The 17,976-nt window shown below is 43.6% G+C and overlaps 1 protein-coding gene across 1 annotated transcript in view; it reads right to left on the bottom strand.

Moving 5' to 3' along the window:
- LOC132593103 (uncharacterized) overlaps window positions 1–10,587 on the bottom strand; it is a 54,662-nt gene extending 44,075 nt beyond the window's left edge. The window contains exons 1-5 of the mRNA XM_088655809.1: window positions 10,521–10,587; window positions 7,959–8,105; window positions 5,002–5,166; window positions 3,011–3,175; window positions 978–1,124 (exon numbers count right to left, since the gene is read on the bottom strand). Coding sequence (XP_088511935.1) covers window positions 978–1,124; window positions 3,011–3,175; window positions 5,002–5,166; window positions 7,959–8,105; window positions 10,521–10,587 — 691 coding nt within the window. The remainder of the gene's footprint in view (window positions 1–977; window positions 1,125–3,010; window positions 3,176–5,001; window positions 5,167–7,958; window positions 8,106–10,520) is intronic.
- Window positions 10,588–17,976: the final 7,389 nt, after the last annotated feature.

Here is a 17,976-nt window from a genome sequence, read left to right as displayed (position 1 = left end):
TCTTTCTACATTTGAAAGTTTAATAAAGTTGTGGCCAAATTTAAATTCCATAACACATTGTCATGAGTCATTATTAATTCTGGTGGTCAGCGGCGGAGCTTCATGCTCCGCCACGGGGGGTGGAGAGCAGGCGAGCTGCCCCTAGTGACATGTCGCGCATTCTGGAGGCAGGGTGCCGTGCGTGTTTTGGGGGCGCCGTGCGCAGTGACGCGGCACGCGTTTTGGGGGCAGGGCGTGTGGTGCACAGTGACCTAGCGGCACGTTTTGGGGTGGGGCGTGCCGTGCGCAGGGGCGGGGCGCGCATTTTGGGGCGGGGCGGGTAGCGACGATGGCACCCCTGGGATCGCGTCACTTGGGGCGCGCCGCCCCCACTGCCCCTATCTTCCTACGCCCCTGCTGATGGTCCCTGGGAGCTGGGGGGGGGGGCTCCGTCTGGTCATGCAATGCAAAACTTGTGCTCCTTCATGCTCCCTCCCCTGTAGTCACTTTTAACAGTTTGTCCTTGTTTCTCTCTTTTTAAGTATGTGTGATATAATCGCCTTTTAATTCCTAGTTTTTATTCGTTGCCTGTTTTAAGTCTTACATATTCAGTTTATCCATATGTTTTATCTTATGCTGGTCTGTGACCGAAATAAAGTTTGATACTGATACTGTGGGACTGCAGTGTCTTCCTAAATCAACCATGTGCATCACTTTGTATGACTGACCCTCTTCACGGGTTGCTGCTCCTTCAGTGGTTCTCTGAACCTCGCCCAACCCATGTTACCTGCCAACTTATCAGTGTCTGGTATCTGCCTTATATCCGAATACAGCAATTTCATTTAGCTGTTTGGGGACTTAAACATTATTTGCAGCACCCGGAACATTGTTAGTTGTCTGTTAAAGGAACAGAAGCAGAAACATTTCTGTACAATTTGTCGTTTTCAAGGTGGAGGGGTTTTGCCTAGCAGAGCATGGTCACCAGCAGATGACTCTACCTTGGAGGGAACATCCTTTCCAACTGCTGTCTTTGTCATAGTCTGGAGTTGTGGCACACCACAGCTGCCCATCAACACTTCCTTCTTTGATGCACGAGAAGTGTGACTTGTTCTTATACTTGAAGGGAAAGACGCATGAGGCAGGTTCTGAAGAGAAACAGAGTGGAGAGGGGAGTCATTAACTGAAGCAACATAAAGAGGGGATTGGCGTGATATTCATATTCAGTTGCATTTTGTGTGCATGCTAGCCAGCTGTAATGGGAATTGACCAAAATCTGCATATATATAAGGGACGCAGGTGGCACTGTGGGTTAAACCACAGAGCCTAGAGCTTGCTGATCAGAAGGTCGGCAGTTCGAATCCCCATGACGGGGTGAGCTCCCGTTGCTCGGTCCCAGCTCCTGCCAACCTAGCCGTTCAAAAGCACGTCAAAGTGCAAGTAGATAAATAGGTACCGCTACAGCAGGAAGGTAAACGGCGTTTCCGTGTGCTGCTCTGGTTTGTCAGAAGCGGCTTAGTCATGCTGGCCACATGACCTGAAAGCTGTAGGCTGGCTCCCTCGGCCAATAATGCGAGATGAGTGCCGCAACCCTAGAGTTGGTCACGACTGGACCTAATGGTCAGGGGTCCATATATATATATATATATATATATATATATATATATATATATATGAGAGAGAGAGAAATGGATTGGATCCAGATTATGTCAGTTGTACTCAGGTACCACTGAAATCCACTTAAGTCATGAATTTGTCTCATTGATTGCAGTAGGATTTTATTATAAAATGACACCTTAGAGATAAGTTGCATTCAGATGTGGGAATTATTGTGTTCGTTTTCCTGGTTACAATGTTGGCGCTTCTGTCCCCTTTCCAACATTCCTAGTACACTGCATTACCTGTGTAGTTATGGAACGGTGTCTTCTTGAGGGATACAACTGCGTGTTGCACTAGATTTCATTCACATTGTGTCCCACAACAGTGTATGCCATCAGACGGTTCATCAGCCCTTAATGCTCATGTGTGCTTCTTTTCTCCCAAGGCTGGGAAATAATTGTATTCAGAAATACAGCCCCAGATTTCATCACTTGTGTGGCGGGAGTGTGTTACATAAAAACCATGGGGAAATTATAGCACACAACTCCCATGATTTTCCAGTTTAATTGGGTTGGATAAAGTACTTCCTGAATGCAGGTAATATTGTGAGGACCAACCCTACTTTTTAATGTGATTTGATATATATATATATATATATATATATATATATATATATATAATTTTTTCAATATTTAACAAGATCTTTATTTCGATTCTTTAATACATTACGAAATGTAAGAAAACCAAAGGATTTACAAAATGTAAAAAAAAAACCAGGGAAAGATATAAAATACCAAAAACAGAACATAGAAATAAGTGCTCAAAATAAAGTTTCATCTTAACCTATGCTCAACACAATGCATAACAAATATTGTATGAAAAGTTTAAATCAAGATGAAATCAAAATATAAAAATTTCAAAAAGAAAAAAAGGGAAAGAAAGGAAAATAAAAATTGAAAATACTTCCGATTGTTCACATATCGCTTCCTCTAACTTTCATCCCTCTTAACTCGCTTTCTTAAATTCCTTTAATTAAACCACCTACCACAGGTGTACCATCTTTTATCTAACAAGTTACTTAAGCAAATCACCAGATCAGCTTTAATACCTTCTTTTTTCAGGTAGTCCTCTACCAATTTCCACTCGTTTTGGATTTTTTGTTTGGGGATATTCCTTATGGCTGCAGTCATTTTAGCTAAATTCATAATAAGATATTCCTTCTATCTTTGATTTTAATTGATGCTAATATCGTATTTTAAAATTGTAACCTGGCCTGGGAATGACAGGTATGTAATAATAATAATAATAATAATAATAATAATAATAATAATAATTCTTATTATCAAAGCCAGCCCTTATTTGCGGCAAGAAAGAGAAATATTTCTAGTCTGTCACACTGAATAGCCTATCCCACATACGTCTCTATTTTGCTTACTTGAGGGTTCACAGTATGCCCACGTCGGATTTTCATCGTAGTTGGTGACAAGAGAGCACCAGAGCCTCCCATCAGATCTCCCATCTACTGTGCAGGCTTTGTACCACTTGCCTTGGAAGACGAAAGGGAAAATGCAGGGCCCCGTAGCTAAATTTGCATCTAGTCCTGGAAGAAGTGAATAGGGAGAAGGAGAGGCTTCCTTAATAACCTACAATGCTTCTTTGTCCTGCTGAATGCGCTCAGTAATCAGATTCCTATGCATGATTAAATCATAGAACAACTACCCACATCACCATCACCATCATCTAAAGTTTTTAAAAATGCAATCATATGCACAGTGCTATTTTTCCTAGAAAAAGAGTTGCCAGAACTCACCATGTAAGCCTCCCATGTTCTCTTATAATGGCAATGGAGCCCACCTGAAAGGTGCCGGAACTGAGTTCCAGCAAGTTCCGGTTGAAAAGAAGCCCTATCTATGCATATCTGCTCAGAGGTAAGTCCCTTTTAGGTTAATCAGACTATAAAACGAGGCTGGGGAACTTCAGGGGTGGGGGCTGGATGCACCCCCAGGCTTTCCCCCAGGTTATACTCCCTCCCTAGTCTCACTGCTCACTACTTTGACCCCTCCTTGAGTGTTTTGGGCTAGCTAGAATGTGTCCTTGAACTCTGATAATGCTTCTTGCTTGACTGAATGAAGGATAGAGAGGGCTGTGTAAGTGTAAGGTAATATGGACATTCCTTGCTGTGCTCACTTTTCCTTCTGACTCCTCCCATCACTACCATGTGGCCCTGGGAACGTTGCCTGGAAGGGAATGTGGCCCTCAGGTGGAGGTGGAATCCTCCACTCTGGTACAGCAGAAGGAAAGAAAGAATTGCAGGGAATCTGCACCAGGGGCGTAGCTACCAACTCTGGCACCCACCACTGTCGCACTCGTTGTTTGAAGTGCGACAGGTGTGGGACCGATCCGCCTGGTGGGGGGGAGCGCCGCCGCACCGATCCACCCGGGGGGTTGTCACCCTCCCTAGGGATGGCATCCGGGCAGGGCTGCCCGCCCCCCTTGCGACGCCACTGCTCTGGACTGATAATCTGACTACAGTGGTACCTCGGGTTACAAACACCTCAGCTTACAAACACTTTGGGTTACAAACTCCGCTAACCCGGAAGTAGTACCTTGGGTTACAAACTTTGCCCCAGGATGAGAATGGAAATTGTGTGGCAGTGGTGCAGCAGCAGCGGGAGGCCCCATTAGAGAAAGTGTGCTTTGGGTTAAGAAAGGTTTCGGGTTAAGAACAGACCTCCAGAACGAATTAAGTTCATAACTCGAGGTACCACTGTATTGACTGTATTGTACTGTACTGTATTGACTGTTGCAAGCCACTCTGAATGCTTTTAGCATGCACCCCTCTTCAATCAAGTGTGGGGTAAAACATGTTTTAAGTAAATATAGAAAAATACTCCCCCAAAAGTGTGTATAGGATTGCCGCCCATGTTCCATTGATTCCAATGGGAGAAAATTAAACACATGCCTAATTCCACACCCTCCAACATTTATCCAGTGAAAACAGGGACATCCTAAGGGAAAGTGGGGCATTCCAGGATTAGATCAAATAAAAAGCCAGGATGGCTTCTGTAAATCTGGGACTCTCCCTGGAAAATCGTGACACTTGGAGGATCTGTAATCCTCCCACTAAAATAAATGGAAAATCTGCTTAATTTTTGATGGCTCCATCACCCTTAATTTCACTCTTCCATTTTGTAATGTGACTGCCTGGCCAATGCTGATGCTGATGTCAAAGTCAAAGCAAAGCATTGGAAAGGAGAGTTTACAAAGAGCATTTGCAGAGAATGGAATTTACAAGGGAATATTCTCAGTAAAGTGTACCCCCAAAAAAATCATTAATTGTGCTTAATCTACAACCAACCATCTTCCAAGCCCTGTGATGCAACCCAACCCTGACTTCTAATCCAACAGACCCCCTAGTTTACATACTGGTGTCAGCACAGAAGCTCCACATCTTGTTCTTATCATAGTTTCCTGTTGTAGCACACCAGTACCGATTTCTTATTTCGTATTTGTTAGTGCAGGTGTAGTAAGTATGGCCCCTGTAGCTGAAGGGGAAAACACATTCAGCTCCATTCGAGTTGCCTCCATATTCTAGGCAAAAGACAAAAGCAGAGTTTGTGCGTGTTTATGCCAATAAATCATTAGTAACACTTTTCTTGCTTCTTTCTTATATTATCCTTTTTTTAAAAATAGCCAAACCCTATATCAGGGGCAGAGAACTGGATGCAGCCAGCAGCCAGATCCTTACCATCCCCAAACACTGTGGGCCATTTTGACAGGTAGACAAGACAAATCAAACCAGACAGACAAAGGCTTCAGGATCTGTATATGCTGCTGATCAACTGCCCACCACCAAACCCCATTTCCTTTGCCTGCTGGGATTGAAATCCAACCACTCAGGCAAAGACACATAGTGTCTATATAGACACTGCCTTTGGAGGTTGTCACAGATACGTATCATTAATGAGAATTAAACCTATTTACAGTGGTACCTCTACTTACAAATTTAATGCGTTCCGAAAAAATTGTAAGTCGAATCCCATAGGAATGCATTGGCAGAAAAAATTCACAAGTCGAATCAACCCTATCTAAAAATTCGTAAGTAGAAAAAATCCTATTTAAACCGCATCCAAAATGGCGGACGGAGCTCCATTTGTAAGTAGAAACATTCGTAAGTAGAGGTACCACTGTACTTCCTGAATGGGGAGGTCAGAGGGTTACTATATGTTGCACAAAAGTATAAATGTGTCATTGCCCATTTGTTGGGGGAGGCACATTTGAGTAGAGTGATTAAGAGCAGAAAAGCAGTGAGAGAATATGTTGACCCCTATCTCCATATTGCCTAGACACACACACACACACACACAAGTTCAAACATGTTTGCATGGGCCGATATGCAGTATCAACACTGCAAGAGAGGAAAACAGCTAATGGTGAGCAATTTGGAGTAGGAAAATTGTTAATCACTCCGTGCAAAGCTCCTCTTCTTAACAAAATTATGAGATTGAGACTGTAATGCACATTGTTAATCTTTTCGGTCACTTCCAGAGCAAAATATCTTGTAGGAGGGATTCATGTCCACATCAGGAATTCAGGTTTGCACAGTTAAAGTACAGTAGTGTTGTATGAGTTTTAAGGTTATATATATATTAATTGTTCATTAACATGTACAGGCACATGTCTGAAGCAGCACAGGAAGACAGGCCTGACTGACACCATTTTGACACTCTCTGACCAGGTGTTCCTCTGCAAGGAAGGAGGGGGGTGGGGGAAACCTTCTCATTGTCTCAGGAATTAAAGTGATAATCCCTGGCATCCTGATACCTGAGTGCCAGACAAAAGGGTGTGGTTAACTTGGCTGGGAAACAGGGAAATGTAAATATCTCCTTTTTTTGTTGATTAGGTTTTGGGGGCAGGGTCCAGGATGCTCACATTACTGCCACCAGACCTCCCCTTTCATGATGTACCTATGATGAATCTAGGAAGGGCAGTCTTGGGCTACACCCCTTCTGTGATGTATGGGTGATGCTTCTGGGGGGTGGGCTGGAACCAATTTCAAATTTCTGTTTAAGGGCAGGACACCTTTGTTTGGGGTTCCTTCCTTGTTCTCCTGCGTGAGGGGAAGGACCCTGTTGCAACAGCAAAAATAAAGGCTTTGCTTCTCAAACTTCTCTGGTTGGCCTCTGTTATATCTCCGACCGATGGAGAACCCAATAAAGGGCTCTTGTGTACCCCATAAGGGAATAAGGGCAGATTTCTTTAAAAAACAAACCAACAAACATACTTTTTACAAGTAGGAAAGTGACAGAGAAATGCACTGAACAGTCTGGGATGAACAAAAGACTAATGGTAGGACATATAAATGTTGCACAAGCAAATCAGCAGGAATGCTTGCTGTTGTATTGTAACAGTGGCCCCCATGATTCTGAGAAACCCCATATTGTGAGAAATGGTTTGTCACGTGTACAGTTGCAGCTGCAGGATGTTGTTCCCCTCCCCATGGACAGTTGCTAGAAGACTATTCTCTTCGTACTAACCAGTGACAGTAAAGCTCTCCTTTATCTTATCTGTGGAATGTTGCTTAGAAGACCCAAGAAAGTCTGTTCAGAGTCTTGCGAAGGCCATGAAGGAATGATTGAGCTTATGTAAGAGATGGGGAAGTTAACCTTAAAAGGAGTGAGGAAGGATGTGGTTCAACAATTAGCTAATGAATATGTAATGCTTCATGTATATCAGTCAGAAATAAAGTATATAAGCCTCTGGGCAACCATGGCAAGGCACTCAGCTTTTGGAAGTATCCTCTGAGCCACTGCTTGCTGTCAGCAAACCATGAATTTACTTTCGTTTTCTCTATTGCTGCGTTTTGAAGTTTTCATTCAGTCTGCAGAGTCTTGCGACATTTCAACCTCCCCACAAAGAGATCAGAACAAATGTTCCATCAGAGGAATATTTACAAGAGGGCAAACGGGCAGCTGCCCAAATAGCTAATTTGAAGAGGGGGCAATGAGCATTCCTAGGCATTGTGAGGATTACCGGTAGAACTCCCTTTAGGATGGTGCAAGAGGACTTTTTGCAAGCTCAGAAAATGGCATAACATCTTTAAGAGGAGGAGAGTGAGGGGGTGGAGTAGAGTAAAGGGAATCCTTGTCTCACTGGCCTGCTAGTGGTGCTTGCTAGCCATGGGATTGCCACCCCCATTGGATTCCACTGCCTGAGGTGGCTGCTTCCGTCCACCTCATGAGCAGGCCAGCCCTGCTAGGACCTTTTTGGATAAATTTCATCTCATAGAACAGAGCACACTTCAGTGTGTAAATAAGCAAAGTCTGCGGGACGACCTATTAACGCGTAAATGGATTTTACTAGAGGGACTGTATGCCTCTCACCTCTAAGAGCACATGGCTTCAATTTACGATCCTTGTCAAAGTTGTCAGTTGTGGCGCACCACAGCTGTTGGTCAGGGCTGCCATCAGTGGTACATGAAGAGTAGTATCTGCCACCGAAAAGGAAGGGGAAAACACAGGCTGGAGGGGCTGAAAGGGAAAAAAAGGGAAAGGAAAAATAAGGAAAGTTGCACCACACTCAGCAGAAACTGTGTGAAAAGAAAAATACAAAAGAGATGGCCATCTGTCATGGATGCTCCTTGGGTGTCCAGGAGCTAGGTCTGAGGGAGAAATCTGATTCAGTTTGCATTTAAAGGCCAAACTACCAAATTTGCACTTTTTGAAACAATGTGAAAAACAAAACAAAGCTAGCCTTCAAAATTCACACGTCTCCAAATTTTGCAGTGCAATTACCTAACTGAATAGTGTGTACAAAAATGCATGGTGTACTATGGGGCCTTTTAGGGCCTGGCATGTGCACTGCAGGGGAGCATTCAATAGCAGCAGACTTTATTAATTTGGTTAATTGGTTTAACCTACTTGTTATATATAACCTTTCTTCCACTTATGTCTCATATGTTTCATTTGGGTGTGGGAGCAAAAAAAGCACACCGGTGGCAAGAAAAAATCAATCAACTTTGCTGGAATTGATTTTGTCCCAGGTGCTTCTGTTTTGCTTTGCTTTCAGTATTAAAAAAAAATGTCAGTGGTGAAACGGCTAAAATTGGGAACATTGTTTGTTGCTGTGCAGGTTTCAATAAATAAGGGGAACTGCACTGCATGTCTATAGCATATGTGTACATTCCACAACAGTGATTTTCAACTCCCTTTTCTTCGAAGAAGGAAATATCACTTTTGTTTAATATGGGGCTCCTTTGTAAAATACTGGGTGGAACATGATAACCTGAGTTACAGACAGCTTTATTTGATGTACAGTGGTACCTTGCAAGACGAATGCCCTTCAAGATGAATTTTTTGCAAGGCAAATGCGTCTTGCGATCTGATGGTGACTCGCAAGACGAATTCGTTTTGCAAAAAATTCATTTTGCGAATCGCGGTTTCCCATAGGAATGCATTGAAATTTAATTAATGCGTCCCTATGGGCACAAAATGAAATTTCAATGCATTCCTATGGGAAACCGCGATTCACAAGACGAATTTTTCACAAAACGAATTGACTCACGGAACGAATTAAATTCGTCTTGCGAGGCATCACTGTAATGGATCAAATAAAGATGTGGAATTGGGGGGGGGGGGCGTGGTGTTTTATTTGGATGGCAAATTGCTTATTTCCTCAGCATGCCCATTTATGATAACATTACTAGTTATGTATTTAGTCTGTCATTTTTCAATATGTCAATTTGTGTGTTTTAATATTTAATACAAAAATAAAAGATTGACTATTAAAGCTAAAATCAACTGCAAGGGATTTGTTGAAAGCAGGACTCCATGATATTAGGCACCTTTGCTGTACACTTTTTGATGCCAGCTTTAAAAAAAAATTGCTTAAGCAAGTCTGCCCATACAGGTAATCCCATTTGATATGATGTAATATATACCATATTACATCATATTACATGGGACCCAGGTGGCGCTGTGGGCTAAACCACTGAGCCTAGGGCTTGCTGATCAGAAGGTCAGCGGTTCGAATCCCTGTGATGGGGTGAGCTCCCGTTGCTTGGTCCCAGCTCCTGCCAACCTAGCAGTTCGAAAGCACATCAAAATGCAAGTAGATAAATAGGAACCGCTATAGCGGAAAGGTAAATGGCGTTTCCATGTGCTGCTCTGGTTTGCCAGAAGCGGCTTAGTCATGCTGGTCACATGACCTGGAAGCTGTACGCCGGCTCCCTCGGCCAATAATGTGAGATGAGGACTGCAACCCCAGAGTCGGTCATGACTGGACCTAATGGTCAGGGGTCCCTTTAGCTTTACCTTTAATATATAACATATTTTTCTGTGTATAAGACTATATATTTTCCTACATTTTTGAAGTTTAAAAGAAGGCATCATCTTTTACATGGGTAGGGCATAGTGCATTTTCTTAATTTTGAGTCCCAAAAAATAGGTGGCATCTTATACACCGGGGCGTGTTATACATGGAAACATACAGTAATATGTGTTTCACAATGCATATCTTTTAAAACTCTTGGCTTTATGGGTTATTTTTAGTATTGATTATATCCATAATATTAATGCACATTTTATGTAAACCACTTATAGTGGTGCCTCGCTAGACGAACGCCCTGTAAGACGAATTTTTCACTTAACGAAGAGATTTTTTGAGTGGAGGTTGCCTTGCTAGACGAATTCGTTTTGTGAAAAATTCGTCTAGTGAATCGTGGTTTCCCATAGGAATGCATTGAAATTCAATTAATGCGTTGACAAATTTTCGTTATAAGAATTGACCCGTGGAACAAATTAAATTCATCTAGCGAGGCACCACTGTAGAGGCTTTCGTGATTAAGTGGTATATAAATCTCATTAAATAAATAATAAAGAAAAAAAGACACACACACCAACCCAGCTAAAAGGGGCCAGAGAAGTGACAGATGGAATGGTTCTTACCTTTAGATGCCACAAGTAGTGGCAGGAGAGCCCAGGTGCATGTGAGGAAAGCTATGACAGGAGCCATCTCTACTCTCAGTCAGGGAATCTGACAGGCGTGAAGAACCCACATCATGCTCACTCTTTATATAGGCCCTGCCTGGCCACATCTTCCTCCCACAACTACAACAGAAGGAGATGTTCAAAACCCTGCTATGTTAAACCTGACCTTTTCAAACAGCATTAAGACCGCTCCCATTTTCGCTTCACTTCTGCATGAGCTGATTCTGTATGGGACAAAGCTTTTGCTCGGGGTTGCCAAATGGCTAAAGGGAAGAAAATAGCCATTGCCTGCTCCTATCTCTTTAACAGGGGCTACACCGACTGAAGCTAACAAGTGAAGTTTTCATCCCTGAGAGCTAAACACGATGACCTGGAAATTGCTGCTGATCTAGCCAGTGTTTCAAGGGCAGCTGAAATGTTATTAGGTGGTGTACGGCCAGTGAGTGCTGTTTGTCCTGTCTAGAGAATTTGTTGGCCCTTTCACTGTGACCTGGCGCAGTTTCTACAGAAAGCATAAGATCTTCTTTTTGAAAATGGAAATGCTGCCTTAAAATAAAAGACACTGGTGCTTCTAAAAGCAGGAGCACTGTACTGGTGAAATTCGGAAAATTAGAATATTGTCGAAAAATGCATTAATTTCAGAAATGCAACTTACTATTTTATTTTTCTTTTAATTTATTTAATTTATTTTATTTTTATTTTAATTTTTACAATTGCTTTCTTTTGGAAATTCCACAGTTCTTCTTGTTCTCTTATTCCATATGTTAGCTCCACAAGCTGCACATATTCCATCAGTTTAAGTTGCCATTCTTCTTCAGTTGGGAACTCGCTCATTTTCCATTTGGGGGCTAACAAAACACAGGCCGCAGTAGTAGCATACATAAATAACCTTTTTTGACGCCTGGGAATTTCTGTCTGAATTGTCCCTGACAAAAAGGACTCTGGTTTTGTTTTTGTTTTTTTTGAAAAGTGCTTTTAAACATTTTTTTCAGTTCATTATAAATTATTTCCCAATACTCTTTAACCCCTTTACATGTCCACCACATATGAAAGAACGTACCCTCAACCTCATTGCATCTCCAGAGGGGTACTCTATGTTCTTCCCATCTGAGACTCCTTTTGGCTCATGCTTTTGGCTCATGGCTCATGACCACTTACCTCCTTGGTGAGACTGAGTGATGTGGAACAATCCCTCTTTAGCTACCTTATGGGCATAGCAGAGGGTAAAAGGAAAAGTTAAGCAAGGATGAGCAACTCCTTTGATCAGGGGCTACATTCGTCGTTACTCGTCTCCCCATTGGCCATGGAGGTCCTCGCTTTCCAAGGCTGAAGGACCCTCTGAGTGCAAGATAAGATTGTGCTTGGCACATCCTCTCAGTTAGAACTGAGAAGTGTCCATGCCAGATGGGAGAGAGGCTGGCTGGGTACCCAGCCAAATCACTCTTGGCTTTCCCTCCTGCTGCTATCATTGGGAATGGAAAAAGCTACCACATACTGACTCAGACTGTACTACCTACCTAGAAATACAGGATGGGAGACACCTGGCTTGAGAGCAGTACATGTGAAAAGGATCTAGGAGTCTTGGTAGACCACAAACTTGGCATCAGTCAACAGTGTGATGCAGCAGCTAAAAAAAGCCAATGCAATTCTGGGCTGCATCAATAGGAGTATAGCACCTAGATCAGGCATCCCCAAACTGTGGCCCTCCAGATGTTTTGGCCTAAAACTCCCATGATCCCTAGCTAACAGGACCAGTGGTCAGGGATGATGGGAATTGTAGTCCAAAACATCTGGAGGGCCGAAGTTTGGGGATGCCTGATCTAGATCAAGGGAAGTAATAGTACCACTGTATTGCGCTCTGGTCAGACCTCACCTGGAATACTGTGTCCAGTTCTGGGCACCACAGTTCAAGAAGGATACTGACAAGCTGGAACGTGTCCAGAAGAGGGCAACCAAAATGGTCAAAGGCCTGGAAACGATGCCTTATGAGGAACGGCTTAGGGAGCTGGGTATGTTTAGCCTGGAGAAGAGAAGGTTAAGGGGTGATATGATAGCCATGTTCAAATATATAAAAGGATGTCATATAGAGGAGGGAGAAAGGTTGTTTTCTGCTGCTCCAGAGAAGCGGACAAGGAGCAACGGATTCAAGCTACAAGAAAGAAGATTCCACCTAAACATTAGGAAGAACTTCCTGACAGTAAGAGCTGTTCGGCAGTGGAATTTGCTACCAAGGAGTGTGGTGGAGTCTCCTTCTTTGGAGGCCTTTAAGCAGAGGCTTGACAGGCATATGTCAAGAATGCTTTGATGCTGTTTCCGGCTTGGCAGGGGGTTGGACTGGATGGCCCTTGTGGTCTCTTCCAACTCTATGATTCTATGATTCTATGAAATGCCAGGGGCTGTACCTGGGACCTTCTACATGCAAAAACAGGTGCTCCACCACTGACCTCCAGCCCTATCATCATTGCTTTGCCTTCCCTCCCAGTGCTGCCATCCCCACTCAGTTCCCCAAAGACCATCCAGGCCATGTGACACACACAACTCTGTCCTCTTAACACTTCACAACTGCTCATCACCTCACTCTGCCACCTGCTTCAGGTGGGGAACTGGTGTCTGACTGGTGCTTGTTTTGTCTTGCTTCCTAGCAGGCAGCAGGACTGGTATCCTTGGGTGAGGTGGCCACGGAAATAAACTCTTCAAGTTCCTGTTATCTCTTCATTGCCCTTTCCAAAGCAATCTGCAAAATCTACTGTGAGAGTCCCAAAACAGAGAATTTATTCCTCTGCCCCCCACAAGCTCACTCTAGGTTAGTAATGATGATTGCCAAGAGCAACTGTGTACTAATAATGTCCTTAATTATCATGAAATAATATGTATATACTTGTCACTTACTCCAAGGTTTTGTTATTAATTTTCCATTACCATGATTGACGTCAATTGAAGCATTCCTCTGGGACAGCCTTTTTGTTGTTATTGTGACAAAGGTGGGGGGGAAATGGATTAATCCCTCTCTCCCAACATGCTGTGGTTCTGATTCTAAATTTTTGGAGTGGGGGGGGCTGTGCCTGCTATTTACCATTCAAAAGATAAGCCACAAATCCAAAAATGACACATATAAATGATATATATGTTACTTAGTCCCAAATCTCCTTGAATTCAGTGGGATTTGAGGTGACCTTGAAGCTCATTTGGGCCAGTCCCTATCTCTCAGACTACCTACCTACCTCACAGGGTTGTTGTGATGATAAAAAAGGAGAACCAAGTACTCTGCCCTGCAAAACTGGGGGGAAAGTGGAATATAAATATAGCAATACTCACCCCCATCGTTCTGCCCAGACACTGAGGTCCAGCTCCGAGGACCTTCTGGCGGTTCCCTCACTGCGAGAGGTGAGGTTACAGGGAACCAGGCAGAGGGCCTTCTCGGTGGTGGCGCCCACCCTGTGGAACGCCCTCCCATCAGATGTCAAGGAAATAAACAACTATCTGACTTTTAGAAGACATCTGAAGGCAGCCCTGTTTAGGGAAGTTTTTAATGTTTGATGTTTTATTCTGTTTTTAATCTGTTGGGAGCTGCCCAGAGTTATTATTATTACTTAAAGACACTTCTGAAGCAGCACCTTTCTTACTCACTTTTCCCCCGATTCTTACACCTCTCAGCAAGTTCACCATGTTTTCCATCTGAATTTTCTAACTGTCCAACTGGCCCCAAGAACCTCACTGTCCAATCAGAACTTGCTGTTACACAAACCAATCACACATTAGAGCAAAGCAACCAATCATATAGAAGTTCCATTGTTTGTCCAACCAATGGGAATGGTGTGATATACAATCATGCATTAGAACAATACCACCAATCATATGGAAGTTCCATTGTTTGTCCAGCCAATGGGAATGGTATGTTTTATTGGGTGCTATACCCAGACCCTAAAGAACACCCAGGGCCAGCCCTACCATTAGTGAGGTGCCTACCTTGGGCAGCTGGATTTAAGGTTTATGAAAGGGCAACAAATTGTTACCTATTTACTTTTATTACTGTTGTATTTTCACAACCAGAGACAGGGAGAGAGGTTTGTAGGATTAAAAAATAACTCAACTGCACTAAGGTACTGTGGGACGGGAGAGCAAATGGGAGGTTTTCCTAACTGTTCTCCAAACTGCTAAGATACCAGCTTTATCTAACTTCTTGGGAGTCAGTGCATATATAAAACAGTTAAATTCTCAGAAGGAACATGGCCTAACTACCTACAAAGAAGCTCTTGAAGCAGGGTTTATCACTGCTGTCAAGCAGAACAAAGGCCACTTTTAGAAGTTAATCGACCGGTAACTTTTGTAGATAAAGCTCTGGAAGATAGGGTGTCTTTGTTCACTAATGCAGGAAAAGTTGTGATAACAAGACTTACGCAGGTGACCCAAAACAAGCAGTGAAAATATCATGAGTGAGAGGAGCAGGAGGACCTGGCTCACTCACCCCATCCCTCCTTTCGTGACTCACACCACTGTCCATGTGTTAGAGGTTGTATCTGCAGTCCGAATGTATATAGGCTCAGCCCAAGAGTTGGAACTCTGAAAACCTAAGGTTCCACCTCATGGGGCCAGACTGTGTGTGTTTGACAGGCTGCCCAGTGCCCCACTGCACTCAACTAATGGGGGGTGGCTGGTACAGGGCCTGGGTGAGGGTTAAGTTGTGGTGCCCTTACTATGGACATTTGGCAGCCCAACTCTTTATTGGTTGTTGTTGTTGTTTTTAAGAAGATCAGAAAAGACCATAATGTGGGACACGGGTGACGCTGTGGGTTAAACCACAGAGCCTAGGGCTTGCCGATCAGAAGGTCGGTGGTTCAAATCCCTGCGACGGGGTGAGCTCCCGTTGCTTGGTCCCAGCTCCTGCCACCCTAGCAGTTCGAAAGCACGTCAAAATGCAAGTAGATAAATAGGAACCGCTACAGCGGGAAGGTAAACGGCGTTTCCATGTGGTGCTCTGGTTTGTCATGCTGGCCACATGACCTGGAAGCTGTACGCCGGCTCCCTTGGCCAATAACGCAAGATGAGCGCCGCAACCCCAGAGTCGGTCATGACTGGACCTAATGGTCAGGGGTCCCTTTACCTTTACCATTTAAAGACCATAATGTACCAATGTGCATTTGGGGACCGTATTATAAACCAAACCACTGGTGAAATCCAGAGGTCTGTGACTGGATCTCTCACACCTTCCAAAACTCTAAATAGGGGAAATTACATTAATCCTTTCCACCAAAACCATTATACCAATCTGAATCCACCCTGCCACAACCTGCTATTTACAGTGCAGGATAAAATGTATTAGAACCATTAGAAAAGCACCCTACCCCAGGGAGTGCATACTAGGTAATTTCGATTTAAAATTCAAAGTGGATTAATTTCTCCCTCATGCATATTTGAGGCATGGTAAGATGCCTACAAAAGAGGCTCTTTCCCAATTTTTGTGTGGAAATGGGCCTTCTTCCCCAATGCCCCCTCCCACAGATCACATAATTATGTAACTAGTTCTCTTTCATAACTGAACTTTGAATTGTTGTGCCAGGAAAATGCCAGAAGTGATGGGATCTGGCACTGACCAGTTCTTGGAGGATTTTCAATTTTTCATCATTCTCCAAGGATCTGTCAACTGGTGTCATGGGAGCATAAGAGTCTGGTTATGCAAGTTGTAAAGAAATGGTCCCATGTCAGCACAACCCTAAGCGTGTCTGCTCAGAAGTAGTAGAGAAAGGTGAGAAAGTGTTATCTTTCTATAATATCAGAATGTAGGAACATGTGCTGAAGCTGAATGTTGGAAGAGTCAGGACACAAATAAATGCAATATTCATTCACATAGCATATAATCAAATAATGTGATTCACTCGCATGAGATGTAGTGGTGGCCAGCAACATGAATGGCTTTAAAAGATAGCCTTATCCTTCATGAATGTGTCTAACTCTCAGTAGCTACTAGGCATGATGGCAATGTTCTGCCTCCACTATCAGAGGAAGTAAGCTGCTGAAAACCAGGTGCTATTATTTTAAAGAATGAAATCAAGGAAGCATTTGAAATGTTGTAATAGTGGGTGACTTCTACTACCTTCATATAGACTGGCCAGTGGCATAGCATTGGTTGCTAGCGGTTGCGGCATGCGCTCATGCCAGGCAGAGGGTGCCAGCCGAGCCCACACCACCAAGGCTGCCAGAGCAACCCCATCCCCACTAGAGCAAAGTGGGGCTGTGCTGAGTTGCCTGCCCTCCCACGCAGGGGGGAGCCTAGCCAGTTAATCCGGCCTTGGCAGGCAGAGAGAAGCACTGGGCTGTTCTGCACTGGGCTGTTCTGCACTGGGGGTGCCTACATGGGGGCAGCACCTGGTTCATGCCCCCTCAAAAATTGTGTGCCAGGGACCACAGCCTCTCTGGCACCCCCCCACACTTCACCCCTGAGACTGGCTATATATGTGTTCCAATCAAGACAAACAGGTTAAATTGTTAAGGGGAGCTGCCTTTTCTACTCTGTCTACAGTTATGCCTATACACTGGCTGTTAAATTATGACATCATAAAATGTCACACTGTGCTTATACTCAGTGGCTTGCTCCAATCATTTATGAGGTCACAGAAGTGTGTTAAGTAGCTCCTTAGGAAATTCATTGTTGGTGGAGATACAAGGTTACATTTCACCCAGAACTGATGCCAGGCTGGTGATGGTAACTTTTTTCCACGCTATCTCCTCAGTTCTTGTCCCCCTGAATATTTTTCAACCTCACTTCTGAAGAAGCAGCTGAATCCACAATCCCAGTGGTCTCCCACCAAATGGAAAACTTGGTAACATTGCCCCTAAAGCTTCCCACCACTTGGAGAAAGGTAATTTTGTATAGGTGTTTCTATCTTAAGTGTGCCTTCACATCATCAACTTAGAAAGCTACTTTTGATCCTTCTTAGCAATCACTGCTGAGAACAAAGGAGAGTGTCAGCTGTTCTTTTGCACTGAGCAAATGCATGTGTAAAAGGTGCCATATGGAAAAGGATATTCTAGCCAACTATTTCCAGTCCAGTGTTCAGAAGTAGTTCATCTCTAAGCCAGCAATGGTTTAATACCAAACAACAATAGATTCTCACACCAACTCCTTTATCAGAATTATGAATCTAAAGTCCATCACTGATTGTGGTGGTCCTTAAGTAAGGAGCATGCATGTGAGAACTCAGTACTTTGTGTCTGCTTCATACAGGGTAAGTGCAAGGCAACAATGATGGGTGGGTCAGGATGAGCAGATCTAATGACAGAGGTCTGGTTGATATGCAGTAGATCAGCAAGGATATGTGGCTCTCAGAGTTGTTTTAACATTAGGGACAATGAAATGACTCCTCACCCTGCTCCTTCAACTGTTGAAAGTAGATTTTGAGTGAAAAGACTGAGCTCA

The sequence above is a fragment of the Zootoca vivipara genome, chromosome 12 (genome assembly GCF_965207765.1).
Source record: "Zootoca vivipara chromosome 12, rZooViv2.hap1.1, whole genome shotgun sequence".
NCBI classification, from domain to species: Eukaryota; Metazoa; Chordata; class Lepidosauria; order Squamata; family Lacertidae; genus Zootoca; species Zootoca vivipara.
This window is presented reverse-complemented; position numbering and strand designations above follow the sequence as displayed.